This window comes from Mastigoproctus giganteus, chromosome 2 (assembly GCF_048544385.1).
Source record: "Mastigoproctus giganteus isolate SK-2022 chromosome 2, ASM4854438v1, whole genome shotgun sequence".
Classification (NCBI taxonomy): domain Eukaryota; kingdom Metazoa; phylum Arthropoda; class Arachnida; order Uropygi; family Thelyphonidae; genus Mastigoproctus; species Mastigoproctus giganteus.
Window position 1 is genome coordinate 92350916 of NC_143576.1, and position 16680 is coordinate 92367595.

The window sequence follows — 16680 nt, forward strand, 5'->3', positions numbered from 1 at the left end:
AAAGAATAAAAGAATAGTTAGGAAAAAAGAGAGGTAGGCCTTAGGGCTGCATTTCTTTCCATATATCTGAAGTAATAAATATCCATATAATATGCTTTTGTCCATTACACTACTGGCTCATCTGTTATGAGCTTGTAATATCCTGATTTACAATTCTAGTTAGTCATCTTCGTAAATAAACGCTTTAATTTCTTATTTAAAAATAACTCATTAAATTGTGGTAAATATCATAAATTCGATTTCTGGTTCGGCCTTTTCGAATATTTCGATATATAATCCGAATATTTCGATAAGTAGAGGCCAGTGTGGTGAACAATTTAGCAACGGTTTCGATAATGTACAGTTTAATAGATTGATAGTAGAAATTGGGAAATACAACTATTTAGAAAAAAAGTAGAGAAACACAAATAATGCCACGTGAACACGGAAGTTCCCAGTTAGCATATAATAAAAACATATCTATTACTTCACGGTCAAAATTCCTCATAATGGTGGAACTCTGTGCAAGTGTTACAAAGTCAAAGTATCTTTCTCTTCTGGCTGGTGTGGGTTTTTCTGAACTCTTAAGCCCACAGTCTTATTAATATTGTAATAAATAAAAGACTTTAAGTACTTTTCCATGACAGTTATTGATGGAAAGTAGATGTGTCAGGGCTACCGAACAAAGGACGGGTCCGGTTAAAAAAGTTAGTTCAGCTAGAGATGAAGGAGGAGTTGAAAAGTGTTAGAATAGGAACATTGAACATTGGGACGATGAATGGAAAGAGCAGAGAGATTGTGGATTTGATGCAAAGAAGAAGAGTGAAGATCCTATGCCTAGAAGAGACTAGGTGGAAGGGGAAATAAAGCAAAAGAATTTAATAATGCCAACCCCATATGAACGGGGGAAGAAGGCGAGGACAAAGAAGAAGAAGACATGACAGTTATAAATTAATTAGAAGTTCTTTAACGCTCATACATTGGTCGAACTGAGTGTTCTGTTTCTGGATACGTGTTGTCACGTTTCGAATTAATTCTGTACTCTTTCTAAACTTTCACTTTCTTTAAACATACGGTAAATTTTGAAATTTCTAAATTTATCTATCTTCTGAAAGTTCATTAGCAGCAGTAAATGTTCTGCAGTTTAAAGAACATGCCTGAAACCACCATTTGCATTTTTAAATACTATTTCGCGTGAAGTACCGAACATAGCAATGACAATATTGTCCTTCTCACTAGACATTTACAAGCGACTGATTGTAAACCAGTCTCCCAGTGCACAGAATTCTACTCATCTGGTGGCACACTGCTGGTCATCCTCGATGGGAAAGAGAATTAGCGTCCTAATCCCGTCGGTCTAGTGGGAGTGAGTGTAACAGTGCAGTGTAATGACTCGTGTATGCTGACATTGAACGAATATGATTCAGAACGTCAGTTATGGATAGTGATCCCGGTTGTCACGAATTTCTTGTATCTGACCTTCGGAACAGGTCTGTATCTTATCTGTCACCCACCTAGAGAGTTTGTTGAAAGTATTTCTGCAAACATTGAAGTCACCTTTTCCGTTTGAATTGTTTGTTTAGAAGTTACGAAAAGTCCCCTAAAGTCATGAGGCGTAAGTATATGATATGTCTGTAAATTCTATATATTATATGGTCAATTTTTCCCGTTTTCATAGGACCACAAACCCAAGTTTCTGGCAGTAAAAACCATCTATACTCGCGTGAGATGACCAGCTCAGCCATGGTGTGAAAAATGACCGTAAAAGTTCTGACTGTCTCGAAGAGATTCGAACATGATCGTAACTAAAGATTCTTGGGCTATCCAGTGACATTTTTGAATGGGCCCCTCCACAATTTCACAATCGTGCCATACTCGAATGCTTCGCTTTCCATGTTGCTGGATCTCGCAGTATGGTAGTTTCGTCAGGTTCGAATCCTGGCCTTCTCCACACCCAATGAATGTGGAAGTATAGGTATTAGAACCACTACTACCCACCACGAGGACACTGGATTGCCTTAACCCTTTCGCTCTTGTCACGCATTGTATAGGTTTGTTTGGAGTGAAAAAAAGCTCCATAAATATTTACTCTAATACGAGTTATTTAAAACACGAAAAACAAGATCGCTGAGAAACCTAGAAACAACAAATTTACTGGATTTTAAAACCACACTATATTGATCTAATCTTGTTCTGGTTCTGCTTGTGGTGCTCTAGTCATAAACTGGAATATAAAAATCCTTTTCAAGGCATTTTGATTCCAATTTTAGTCATTCGGCAGCCCCGTCGCTTTGTCGGAGTTATTCGTATCTTACTGGGAGTTTAAAAAAAAACTGTCGGATCTGTTTCTTATTGTGAAGACCTGATTTGACTATATATACAGTATCTTTAATTTCGAACTGGTCTGCGGATGGATCTTATTCCGTTTATCTTTGAAATTGTCATTTTTTCTGTTTTCACTTTGTTTCAGTAGTACATTCAGTCGACTAATTGCACTCGCTGGCCTGAATATTACTGCTACATTATGAATTAAAAGCACGAAACGCACTACCCTGTTGCCGCTATTTAATGTTGCGTGTCCACATAATATACGTTATTCTAACATTGGCCTATTTTGAAATATCTCTGCCTCACTTTGAAAACTTAAAACTTTTGCATAATCGAATTTAAGGAATTAGCGAAACCAAAACTTGAATAAATTCTGCTTTTTAATTAGTCATATTTGTGATCAGTTGAATTTTATAATTCAAGAGTACAAAATATTCCGAGTTCTTAGATTTCTGTCTGTTTTTGTTGACTTCAGGCAATTCAAAATTTATATTTTCAGTTCTTTTGCAGCAACGTGGTGATACACAGCTATATCTTTGCAATGCATTGACCCAGCCTTAATAGCAGTTCGTTCCCGAGACTTGTTGACGCAAATGGCCATCGCAACTCTTGTGCCATTAAATCTTCATAAGAGTAACAACTGAAACTTGTTAATGGTCACAGAAATTGATATTCGTAGCATGATGTTCCTTAAATTGCGAAATTGATTATAATAGGATAATCAGTTCTCCGCCTTCCATTAGTGCCGGCTCTGATTTCGTGTGGCGGTTTTAAGTCCCTGCCTTCTCTATTCATATCAGTGATTGATTAATGTTAAGGATTAAAATTGTTATACGTAGCGGATGGCAAATGGCATCTTCATTTTTTTTCCTCTTCATTCACCCAATCAAATCGCATCGATTCTTTTCACATCTCCTTGTCAAAAATCTTCCCCCCCCCCCTGTTATTTGTTATTTGCATTATGGCAAGGAGCATATTGGTATTTAAAAGTGTCCAAGTTCGATACCGACATGATCGTATTCTGAATCAGTCTATTATATTTTAATTAAATTTAACCCATCCATAAGCTATCCGTCTGAGCTGCTCTTGCTGTGACTATCTGCGCATGCTCCTAGCAAGAAGGATGTTTATTTTCCAGAACTGTGAGCTGAATGTTCCATCAAAGAAATGGCCTTTATTTCCCTCAAACTTCAAATTTGGGGATTTTTCGTCTTGATGCATCTCTTCGCCCAGTCGGAGTTTCATGAATTACTGTTAACCTTAAACGGATGCATTTACACAACTGCTTCACACTCCGAATCGATTCGTATACTTCATCGTGCAATGTGGGCATCAAACAAAGTGAAAATAGCGATTAAAAGGTGTGGCCCATCAATTAATTTAAAAGGTCTCATGTGAGCGATACAAGGGGACTCTTTCTCACTGTTGTCTCCTCTGACACCTCCATGACTGGAGATTCCTTGTTGCTATATCGAAATAGACCTCTCAGTCTCTTCAACAAAATCTTTCGGGAATTCTTTAAAACTTGAAGCGTTTTCCGTCCAATAAACGACAAATTCGGTTTGCATACTCACCACTGACCATATACTTGACAAGTAACGTTCCCTGCAAATCGGACTCTTTCGTCACTTACATAGACAGTTCAATTGTCCATGGATCGCTGTGAATGAACTGCAGCTTTCTGCAAAGAGCACTGTTTGTTACTAAACCAACAGTACGTTTCACCTCATTTTTGGAAGGTTCCAGTGCCATTGGCTACTCAGATCATAATGCATTAATGTGAATGGTAATTTATTTCATTCTATTCGTTGTGTATTATGGCTGATTTATATGTAGTGCTAGCTGAAAGCGCCCGGAATAATCCACAAGGAGAACTACTCACTCCGCGTGATGTGTTACCTCAGGATGTCATTATATAAGATGGTCTACTGGAGTCTAATAGTTGCTGTAGCAGATCGATTATTTTTGGCCTATTTAACCAAATATTTAAATAAATTAAGAAGTCCTTTGAATTCTTAATTGATTTTATTATTACAACTGTTGCCACTGTGAATTGCAAAAACTCATCATAACATCAGTTGCAATACCGAAATGAAAGTATGCCTTGTTTGACATAAGCATTATGAACTGCAGTTAATGTTAATTGCTTATTAGAATAATTAAGTGATATGACATAAAGATGATGGTGTAAGTGGAATTTAAGAGATAAACAGAATATTTAATTTTTTTAAATTTAAAACTCGCTTTATTTAGAGACGTAACAAACGTTTTTTTACAGTTTACTTAGGAACAGAATCTTAGAGAGCAATTCAGAACGTTAATTGAAAATGAAACTCTTAAGGATGAACTGCTTTGCCCATTTATAAAAATCTCATCTAAGAGCGGAGAATATTTAACGCAGCAAGTATCAATGATCAAAAATGTCATAGTGAATTTACTCCACAGTTATTCTTTTCACTTCTTGCAATTCAATAAAATGTTTATTGGTGGCGTTACAGCCATCGAGCTATCTTGAAATTCCGTCGCACACTCCATTTTTTCTTACTTTTTTTTAATCAAAAAAGTACGGGACAATCTTTTATCTTGCATCTGTCTCTGTTCTCTTCATTAATAAACATGTATCCGGACATGTTAATGCAAGGGAGCTTTATAATTTATGAGAACAAAAGTTAAAACCTAAGTAGTAGTATGTTGAGGGAAGCCTTTCCTGATCAATTTGAGCTCTGCTTCCGCATTTTAATATTTATTATCTGTTGAGTATCGCACACACGTGTACATTAATTAAATGTCCGCTCCTTTCAACAAAAAGAGCTTTCATCTCTTCATTTTTTCTGTCTCTCAATTCTTTTCATTCCAGACGAGTTCTATAAAACAAGATTATATTCGCACCAACATCTATTGAAAATTGGAAACATACACCTTCAGGTGTATGTTTCCAATTTTTAAAACTCTCCAAAATCTTTCTTTTTCACTGCTTATTTTAAATTTCAAGCTGTCAGTTTTTTTTTTAATTCTCTTAAATTCCTGCTCCAGTTCTTTCAACAAAACAGGATACCGTTCTGATGAGCTTTTATCCTGTAGTATTCGTTTCAGAATATTCGTTATTTTCTTTTCTCTGAGCGCAGTCATACATGCAGACACTAAACCTAGCATATCGTGGAATATACAGCACATGACACTTATTTACATACATTTACGAGGAATAATTTCCCAATTATTCCTTTATTTTTATTGGATACATTTTAAATAAAATGCATTGAGTAGATTAATAATTGGATAAAAGTAAAGTAAATTGCAGCCATTATCAACCCACTGCAGGATGGAAGCCTCCTCAACAATTCATGCTGAGGGAAATGGACCATAATCTACCACACTGGTCCAGTGCGGGTTGGCAGATCGACCGTATTTAGCAGTCAGGGGCTTGAACCCCGGTCTACTCAAAGAGCGTGTGCCACTGCATTCTCGCTCCTGACCACTCAGCTACCGACTAACATTTTTATTTAAAATGTATCCAATCATATTTACAAATTCATATGCATTCATGTGTCAAGAATCTCTTCCATTGTTTTTGGATTTCAATCTGATTCTGTTAAGCCTATTTTTTGCACTAATAGGCCTAATACGTGTATATAAAATAGGCGCTAGACACTTCATTGCATTTGTGTCTAGTGGAAATTTATCGCTACTTCGTTTGAATCAATAGTATTTAGTTCAGAGCGTGACTTACCTGCTTAAAATCGAGAATAGCTTCAGTGAAAAACTTGAGTCCCATTACCTCTTCATCCTCTCTACCATAGCGAAATGTGAGAAGAACCATGGCGAATACTTTGCGTTCCTTCAGGTACAAGGGATCTATGAGAATGACACCGTCGATGGGGGTCACTCGGCTTCCTTCATGCACAAACTCCCGCGTACTCAAATACAGTGTTACCCTGTTGTTGGGCGACTGCTTCTTATACACACTGAAAAATATTCAAGAAATGTTTGATGATAGGTTAGACTGTATATTGGGGAAAAAAAAAAAAAAAAGAATTCCTAATTAAAGTAAAACCTCTTATTTATTAATAAGTTTATACGTCGTGTGTGTCAAGATCATTCATCTATTTAGGAAAAATTCACAACCGGTTATATTTGGGAATCCCTGCATCTACTTCAGCGACTGGTTAACCGGGTCTCAACTGAAAAAAGGCATCCGCAAGCCTAGCTAGTCATTAACGGTATTCGAACCCGAAACTTTCTAAACAGCAGAGTGGGACAAATCCATACACACACGCGAAAATGTTAAAGTGAAGAAAGGATAGTATAAGTCTCGTTCTGTTGCAAATGTTGTACTGATTATTTTATATTTAACTAATATATATATCTTTAACAGGCATAGTTAATAATTAGTTAATAACATAATTAGCTTATAACAGTAATCTTATTGACTTTTGTTTCTACATGCTCTCTTTCGTAATATCCCATCCCTTTGATACAGTAGTTATTTATTTAAAATTAAACAAAATAAAATACAAGGGAAATTTCCAATCAAATTACATTTATAGTTTTAACCCAGGTAATTCAATATAAAAATAAAGAAATATCCTTCAATAAATGAACAATATTATCCATTAGCATTAGCATTAGCAGAGGCATATGATGCAAGAAAGCAAGCTTATTCAGCATCAGCCAAAAAAAAAAAAAAAAAAAAACCCACTCCCATTTCACCCCTCCGTTTGTTCGAAATACCTGTCCAGTTGAGCTTTAAATTTGTTTAGGCTATCAACTTCAACAACAAGTGATGGAAGTCGGTTCCACCAACCAACCACCCGCTGGCCAAAGGCAAATTTCCGCACATCTATCCGACATCCGTCCTTCCTCAATTTGAATTTATGCCCTCTGAGGTGATTATTCTGAGAAAGATGAAGAATCCCATTGGCATTGAGCATGCTCAAACCATTCAAAGCCTTATACACCTCTATCAGATCACCTCGCCGGTGCCTAGTCTCCAGACTCTGTAATTTGCAAAATTTAAGCCTTTCTTCGTAAGAGCAACCCTTTGTTCCATTTACTAATCTTGTTGCCCTTCTCTGTACCCGTTCCAGCAGCTCTACATCCTTCTTGAAATGAGGCCTCCAGACCTGTATACAGTACTCAAGATGTGGCCTTACCATTGCCTTATACAAGGGAATAATCACCTCCTTATCCCTGCTAGAAAAATTCCTGTATATCATTGACAAGACACCATGAGCTACTCTTGCAGCTCGTCTGCACTGCTCAGAGAACTTCATATCTGCCTGCACAATTACCCCCAGGTCCTTTTCATTCTCCACCACTGTCAGTGTAGTACCGCAGAGTTGATACGTTGCTCTGGGGTTACTGTTTCCCATATGCAGCACTTTACATTTGTCGATGTTAAACCTCATTTGCCACCTCTCAGCCCATCTGTTCAACCTTTCCAGATCCTGTTGCAGCAGCATAGCGTCAGTATTGTCCTTAACGACCCTGCCAACCTTTGTATCATCTGCAAACTTGGACATTAAACTTGATATCCCATCATCAATATCATTCATAAACACCGAAAACAACAACGGACGAACACTGAACCCTGAGGAACTCCACTAATAACATTAGTCCACGTTGAGCAGTGTCCATTGATTACCACTCTCTGTCTTCTGCCACTCAACCATCCCCTTATCCATAGCAGCAATTTGCCTCCAATGCCACACTGCTCCAATTTGTGCAGCAGTCTTCCATGTGCAACAGTATCAAAAGCCTTTCTAAGATCCAAATATATAATATCAAAGTTATTCCCTGCATCCAGTTCTTTTGTGACTACATCATAGTATCCAATCAAATTGGTCAGGCAAGACCTGCCCTTAACAAAACCATGCTGCGTCTGAGCTATAACTGAATTCTTGTCTAGATGATCCTGCAGTGCTTCTTTAACCAGTGCCTCCATTAATTTACCTGGAACAGAAGTTAAACTAACAGGTCTATAATTACTTGTGTCAGCCTTTGAACCTCCTTTGTGAATTGGGGTCACATTTGCACATCTCCAGTGCATAGGTACCTCCCCTGAGTCCAAGGAAGCTCTCATAATTATGGCTAAGGGTTTGCTTACTTCCTTTGCTGCCTCCTTTAATATAACTGGATAGATCCCATCCACCCCAGGTGCCTTTTTTATGTTTATCCTCAACAATCTCTCCTCCACTTTCCTCTCAGTTATTACAAAATCATCCAGCTCACTGCCAATGTTTACTTTACCTACATCATTCTCCTTCCTGAATAACTCCTCATGCGTGAATGTAGATGCAAAATACTCGTTTAGATTGTTAGCCACCTGAGCAGGATCCTCAACTGTTGAACCATCAATATCCAGTGGACCAATCTGATTCATCCCTTTCCTTTTCGAGTTCAAGTATGTAAAGAACTCTTTTCTGTTTTTCTTTGCATCCTTTGCCAAGGATTTTTCATAGTCTGCCTTTGCCTGCCTAATCTCCTTTGTGACTTGGTTACAGACCAACTTATATCTATCATAGGCTTCCATGTCACCCATTAATTTGTATGTATCCCATGCATTTTTCTTCTCTGCCACATGTCTCATTAGTTCATCTGACAACCATTTAGGCCTAAACCTTGAACAATATTTCTTAGTTGGTATGTAAAGCCTGGTAGCCTCCAAGATTAGTTCCTTGAATGCTTCCCATTTTGAGTTTGCTGTTGGTAACATCATCAGTTGGTCCCACTGTATAGAATTTAAATACTGTCTCAGACCATCATAGTCGCCTTTACGAAAACAAAAACCCTTCCCTTTACCTCTGATGGTAGTTACCTGCTTGAGTAAATCCCACTTCAACACACTGTGATCACTGCCACCTAGTGGTTCATTTATCTGCAGGTTCTTAATGCATGAAGAATCACTACTGATAATCAGATCAAGAGTATTGCTCCCTCTTGTTGCCTCACGAACATGCTGATGTAGAAAACAATCATCCAATAAATCCACAAAAGCCTTGCTAGTGTGCGAGTGACCAACCCACAAATTCCAGTCAATATCTGGGAAATTAAAGTCCCCCATTATAAGACTCTCTGATTTACTGGCCCACTCTATTTCCCTGTACAATATCTTATTATACTCATCAGAGTCATTAGGCCTATAGCACACTCCTACTCTCAATTTTGATTTCCCTATGCTTATGTCACACCAAACTGACTCGACGCTGCCCTGTCCATCGATGTCGACTGGCTTCACTTCCTTGGACTTTATGTGTTTCTTAATTAATAGCATAACCCCTCCTCCCCTCCTGTCCTGTCTATCCTTTCTATACACATTGTATTCCCCAAATTCCAGTTCAGCATTACTTATATCTGTGTGACACCACGTCTCTGATATCCCAGCAATATCTGCCTTTGATGTTTTGAGCAATACCTCAAATTCATCAAATTTATTTACCAAACTCCTAGCATTGGTGTACACGCAGGTATACATGCACCTGTTTCTATTCTTGGCTACCCTAACACAACCTATGTGTTTACTTGTACCGCAATGACTACCAGCAGTCTCTGAAATATCCTGCATCTTGTTTTTCAGACTTCTGCTCATTTCAATAGAAGCAGTGCAAGAATCACTTCCACCTCTGCCACTGGCTACTGTTAATCTATTAGTCCTTGTATCCCCCCCAACTAGCAGTTTTCCGACCCACCTAACACTGCCTCGACAGCATCAGCAAAAATTCTTGCACCCTTTCTATTTAAGTGTATCCCATCCCTGTAGAAGCAATCTCTCCTGTTAACAAGTACAGTCCAGGCTGAAAAAAATTCTACCCCTTGAGCCTTGCACAATTCCTCCAGGGCCGAATTGATCGACAAGGCTCTCATCATATACTCCCTCCTATCGTGTCTGGGCAGAATTGCAGACACTTTCAAGTTCAACCCTAATTCACGGCTTTTTTTCAACAGTGACCTGTACTTGCTAAGTAATTCCGCCGGTCTCCTACTCTTAATATCATTAGTGCCAACGTGTACAACTATATCACCTTTTGTGCCCTTAAAAGATGATATCCGCTCTACAACGTCATCAACCTTTGCCCCTGGCAGACATACCCTGGTCCTATTCCACCTATCCTTTTTACAAAGGATGTTCCCCGTTTCCCTGACAATTTAATGAAACTTTAAAATCTATTGTACATTATTAAAAAAATGTTCGTAAATGTTTGTTTATCCATGATCTCCCCTCGACGTGGGCACCTGTACCTGGTGAGGGGACCTCCCAGTGGTGCTGATGGGCTTCCAGATTAGGATCACTGGGATCTAACGCCCATACCTTGGTTACAGGGTTACATCTTTGGAATCCGGCGTGTGCAGCCGTGCGCCGCGACCCGGGGAATTCGGAAAGGAGGATCCTGGTGGTTGAGGGGCCCAGCCTTAATACACCACTTTGGCCCCTGCTTCGACAAGACGGGTGGTCCCGGACCGGCCCGACTGGGATAAATCGGCGGGTGGTTCTTACTGCTAGGGTCAACTGCGTTCCAATAAGTCTCCCTCCCTTTGGTCCTGGGACGGGATCAAGGCTTATTGGAAACGTGGGTATGGTGCTCCTAAGCGAACTTGGCATCCCATTCGTGTACGCAGTACCTGCTAGTTCACGAGTGGGCGTCCCCTCGTAGGGCTCCGTGGTGGGTGAGATACTTAGGGCATCGGAAATTTTTATCTTACTCCTATGAGTAATTTAAATCCTTCTTCTTCTGGGGCCCTAACAAGGCCCCTACCTAATCGAGATAATAGCACGGATAACACCTCCGTTAAAAGAGCCAGAACTGAGGACACACCACCATCAGTGACGCAACTCTTCCACATTCTCCATTCCACCAGAGAGGAGTCAATCGGAAAGATGTCGCCCTTCTTTATCCAGAAAGGGTTAGAAGGGTTGGCAGGTTCACCAAAATCCTTTAAACGACTGCGTTCTGGCGACTTTTTGACTGAAACTTCCAGCACCAAACAAGCAGCAAAAATCTTGAACTCTACATCCATAGGGGGAATACCTATCACCGTAACCCCCCACAAAACTCTGAATTCTTCATGAGGTGTTATATCAGAGTGGGACCTTCTTCATGTTTCTGAAGAAGAGATCTGCTCTGAATTAAAAGAAATATTCTCTGACATCTTCGTATTCCCCAGAGTTCCTGGTCCTGAAACAAAAAATCGAAAGACAGGCACTTAATTTTAAGTCTAAGAGCGTTTATCCCTACAACGGGTCATTCACTATACAGGAACTGAAAAGAGTTCTCATTTTTTCCAAAGCAAGTGCTGTTGGACCAGATGGCATCCATTATGAGATGATTAAGCATCTCTCACCAAAATCCATGGATCATCTGCTCCTTCTATATAACAGGATCTTTATTGAAGGGCAGTTTCCGGATTCCTGGCGCAAGGCAATCGTTCTTGTCTTTGCTAAGCCAGGAAAGGATCCAAAAGTCACTACTAATTATCGTTCTATTGCTCTGACTAGCTGTCTGTGCAAAATCCTGGAGAGAATGGTTAATTTTCGTTTAATATGGTATTTGGAATCAAATGACCTTCTCTCCAACATCTAGTGCGGCTTTCGAAGGAACCGGTCCACTCTGGACCATCTTATTAGACTGGAAACATCTATCCGCGATGCTTTCCTAAAACGTGTCTGTATTCTTTGATATGGAGAAAGCGTATGACACAACTTGGAGATTTGGCATCTTAAAAGGTTTGCGTAGCCTTGGTCTTAGAGGGCATCTCCCCATTTTTATTAAAAACTTTTTAGCCAGTCGATCTTTGAAGTTCGTGTGGGATCCTCACTCTCTCTCGATCCTTCAGCCAAGAGGAGGGAGTAACACAAGGATCAGTATTAAGTGTCACGCTTTTCGCCATCAAAGTAAATTCCATCGCAGAACAACTTCCTCCAACTGTAAACAGTACCCTCTACGTTGATGACTTTAGCATATTTTGTCAGTCATGCAACATGAGGGTTATTGAAAGACAACTGCAAAAAGCCATTGATCGCCTAAATTCGTGGGCACTGTCTAATGGATTCAGGTTCTCGCCGCAGAAGACCGTTTGCGTACACTTTTGTCGTAAGCGTAATCTTCATCCTGAACCTGAATTAAGGCTCGGACAAAATGCTATTCCAGTAGCAGCGGACACAAAATTCTTGGGACTCGTATTTGATGTAAAGCTGACCTTTCTGGATCACATCCGTCAACTCCGCACAAAGTGCACAAGAGGCCTGAATATTCTGCACTCTCTCTCTCTCCTCTACATCTTGGGGTGCGGACCGATGCACCCTACTACGCATTTACCATGCGTTTGTACGATCCAGACTAGATTATGGGTCCTTGGTATACAATTTGGCTAGAGACAGTATACTTCGATGGCTGGATCCTGTCCATCATCAGGCTCTCCGTATCGCTATTGGAGCATATCGAACATCTCCTGTCCAGAGCTTATACGTTGAAGCAAACGAACCACCGTTATCGCTTCGACGTAAGCAGTTGTCTCTAAATTACGCATTAAAACTGAAATCCCTGCCAGACCATCCTGCGTGGCCATTCGTTTTTGAGCCACGATAGGAAAATTTGTACAACACCCGTAAGACTGCCAATCGTCCTTTTGGTATTCGTCTCCAAGAGCTACTCAAAGAACTTAAGATCAAGGTAGACAAGGCTGCCCAAACACCAAAGCAACCCCTTCCACCCTGGTATGCTCATGTTCCAGCATGTGACTTGTCCCTTAGAAATTGGGGAAAGTCAGACACTCCATCATCTGTCTACCTGCAGCTTTATTCAGCACACCGAGCTGGACATTCTGACTTCGCGCCAGTTTACACGGACGGCTCAAAGTTGGAATCATATGTGGAATCTGCTGCTGTCTTTACAGACACCACTACATCGGAGCAGATTCTCTCTGAATGCAGCATATTTACTGCAGAGCTGCACGCTATAGAGTTAGCCTTGGATCACATTAGTAAATGCCAATACCAACGGTTCATTTTATATTCCGACTCTCTCAGCGTGTTACAGGCTTTAATAACTGTGAGATATAATCCTCATCCGGTTCTGTCTTTCATTCAGCAGAAGATTCACTTTCTCCATGAACGTGAATATGATATCCGCTTCTGCTGGATTCCCAGTCACATTGAGATTAGGGGAAATGATTTGGCTGACACCGCCGACAAATCAGCAATTCCCAATAATAATCGCTGCCTGTCAGTCCCCTATACAGACTACAGACAAATAATACACCAAAAGATACACTCCCAATCTCAGGATTCGTGGAATAAGACAGACTACGAATAAATTATATCGTATAAAGCCTGTAATTGAACCGTGGCAGTCTAGTCTGCGCAGGAACCTTAAGGAGGAAGTTGTTCTTGCCCGGACTCGCATAGGACATAGTCATTTGACTCATTCTTATTTGCTGAGGGCTGATGATCCTCCTATGTGTGAGTCCTGTGGCACAATTTTATCAATCAGACACATTTGAATTGACTGTCCAGATTTTAGCAATATCCGTTTTACCGCTTTTAATCATCTGACTGAGCCGTATACACTCAGTCCGATTTTATCCGACAATGACCATGTGTCTGCTATTTTTAGCTTTTTGAAATCAGTAAACCTTTTTACTGATATTTAAAAAATTGTTACTTGTTTGTTGATATTTGGCTTTTACAGTTTATACTTGTTTTTATACCTTGACGTAGTGACCTAATTCATTAGGCCTCTAAAAGTTTTACTCTTTAATGACAGGCGCCTCCGTAGCCAGGTGGGAAGGAGCAGCAGTGCGTAGCACACGCTTCTTGATTAGACCCGGGTTCGAGCCCGTCACCACCGAATGCGGAAAGGTCAGGGAATGACCACCGCATATCCCGGAGCGATATGGCCTTAGTTGCTAATGCTCCTAAAAACCAAATAACAAACAATAACAAACTCTTTAATGACTAGGTTTTGGCGCATTATAGCCTTAGTTGCTAATGCGCCAATAAAACCAAACCAACCATCCATGATCTTGTCCTAGAGTTTCGCATCCACAAAGTGACATCATTCGAAAATAGTGTCGATAAGGAATTAAGTTTGATATTTATCAGAACTACATTCGTTTTTAACTACGAAATTATTTGATCACTTTTCGGTTGCAAATCTGATTGACCACTATCATCCATTAATTTTGGAGTTTTGAAAACATATTTACCGGCAGTTCGATGTATATAAAACTGTTATCATGTAGGGCGCATGCATAAAACAACTATAAGTATAGTGAATACTAAACTCCAGATAAATGTCAGCTAAACTTTAATAATCTGTAAATTTTATTGTCATAGCAGTAGATCTCATTATTTTTTTATAATAGCAAAAGTAACGCATTTGCAGCGTGGTGGGTAAATGAGTCCCATGCAGTGCTGCTGCACCTTGGATTGCTGTAAGTAAGAAAAATTAATAGCAATAGTTTTTTCATTGCTATTAAGTCGATTGTTAGCATATTTCTCTAGACTTTATAAAACTTTTGGTAGACAACATTTTTTGGTGTAGACCTCTTCTTAGAAGAGGTCCTAGTGTACCTTGTTAATAAGATGAATGTAAAAATACAATAAAATTCTAAACTAGACCTTTACCATATTTAATTTCCTTCACTTTTCTTTAAAATGCTTGGTACTACGAGATAAATCAAGAAGACGGTTGGTCTAGGGTGAGAGTTGCATTTTTTTTTTTTCTCCTGCAAGCTCTGGTTTTTTATCTTGAGTTTCCGCTTTACGGCCTTAGTTACCTCATCCCAAATTCAAAACAAACAAGTAGAATAACCTTTTGTTAATAACTCTGTTTTGTAATTATTTCTCGTTTTTCACTCATAGGTCTTTTATAGACTTGAAATTTTCTGTACTTATGGAAATAGTCTGTTATATGCAGAATCCATAAGTAATATCAATTTTTGTCCATTACGTCTAATGCTTTAAAATTTGCAAAAAAAAAATGTAATTCTATTTTACGTTTATATATATCGATATACGAGGTATTTTTGAAAGGTCTCTTCAAACTTTGGGGGCTTGTTCTACTGAGCATAGGGATGTAAAAAGCTTTCGGAGAACTTGTTGTGTATTACGAACTGCAGTAGCATAAATAAAAGCGTTGAGGTGTCCCATAAGAAGAAATCCAAGATATTTAAATCAGGAGAATCTCCAGGTCATGAGTTGGTCCATGTTTACCAATGCCGTGGCCATGGTACTTATTATCTAGGAGATATTTGACGACGTGTTTCTAGTGGAATGTTTTTCAGCAGTGCACATAGCTTCTCCTTCAAGAAATGCCTGTTACTTTACTCATTGAGTAGATTGTAGGAAAAGGGGATCACCCAGGTAGTCATCAATGATACCAGGCCAAATAATCCAGTGAAACTGCTGCTGATGCCGAGAGTGGATGATAATATTTTAAATTACTACCAGCAGATTCGGAAATTTCAAATATGCTGATAGTAGTTTAACAGATGATATCCACTGTTACCATGCAGAAAATCTGTTGGGAACCATAACTTTTCTTACAGAGGAAGATAAAAATGATTTGATGAAAGATACTGCAGAAACCCTTACACAGAGGTTCTGTGTAATTTTCAGGAAGATTTACTGCAGTAAATCTTCCTGAAAAATTTTAATTATGCGGAACAATTAGCTTGGAAATTGCCTATTAACAAAAGGAGTAGAGGTGAGGTTATTTATTGATTCCTCAAGAACACGGTGTAAATGGAGTTCTAGACGGTATGTTTTTGTCTTTGCAGCGCATTCGTTCACTTGAAAGAAATACAAGATAATCTTGAATTTCTTTCAAGATTATCTTGTTCGGTATAACGAGCAAAGGTAAATTTTATGTGAAGACTCTGCATGCTCCGCTTGGTCAGTAGTCTGGTTACTCGGAAGTGACTTTTTTGTGTGCGAATGAAACAGCATAGAGAGAGAAGTCAACACTGGAGGATGCTGTGATCATTCAAATGTAGGCTGATAATTCGAAAAATGCCACGGTTAAAAGTTGGTTGACCAAATCGAACTGTTGTAACATTGACTCCACACAGTCTTCAACAAACTGCTTCATCAAGCAACTTAAGAAGGCACAGCGCAACTGTTTTAAGAACGTAGAAAGTTGCCTTCGAACAGGAAAGTAGATATTCATGAGATTTTCGGGGCTTCAAATGGGTAAGTTAGTACTGGAAGAACTGTTTAAAGGAACAATGAACTTTGTTGAAAAAGTCAATTTCTCAATGATCAAAGAAAGAATCAAATTTTAAAGCGATTAAACATCCTTGAAAAAATATTAAAAGTTGTTCTGCAGTATGAGTCTTTAAGATTCACGTCTTACATTCCTATTTGGATTGCTTCTTTAA

The 16680-nt window shown here is 39.1% G+C and overlaps 1 protein-coding gene across 1 annotated transcript in view; it reads right to left on the minus strand.

The window, feature by feature from the left end:
• The window catches only part of LOC150089424 (phosrestin-2-like), a 242447-nt gene that overhangs the window by 25856 nt on the left and 199911 nt on the right, over positions 1-16680 (minus strand). Inside the window, exon 2 of the mRNA XM_090368579.1 lies at positions 6035-6269. Coding sequence (XP_090224705.1) covers positions 6035-6269 — 235 coding nt within the window. The remainder of the gene's footprint in view (positions 1-6034; positions 6270-16680) is intronic.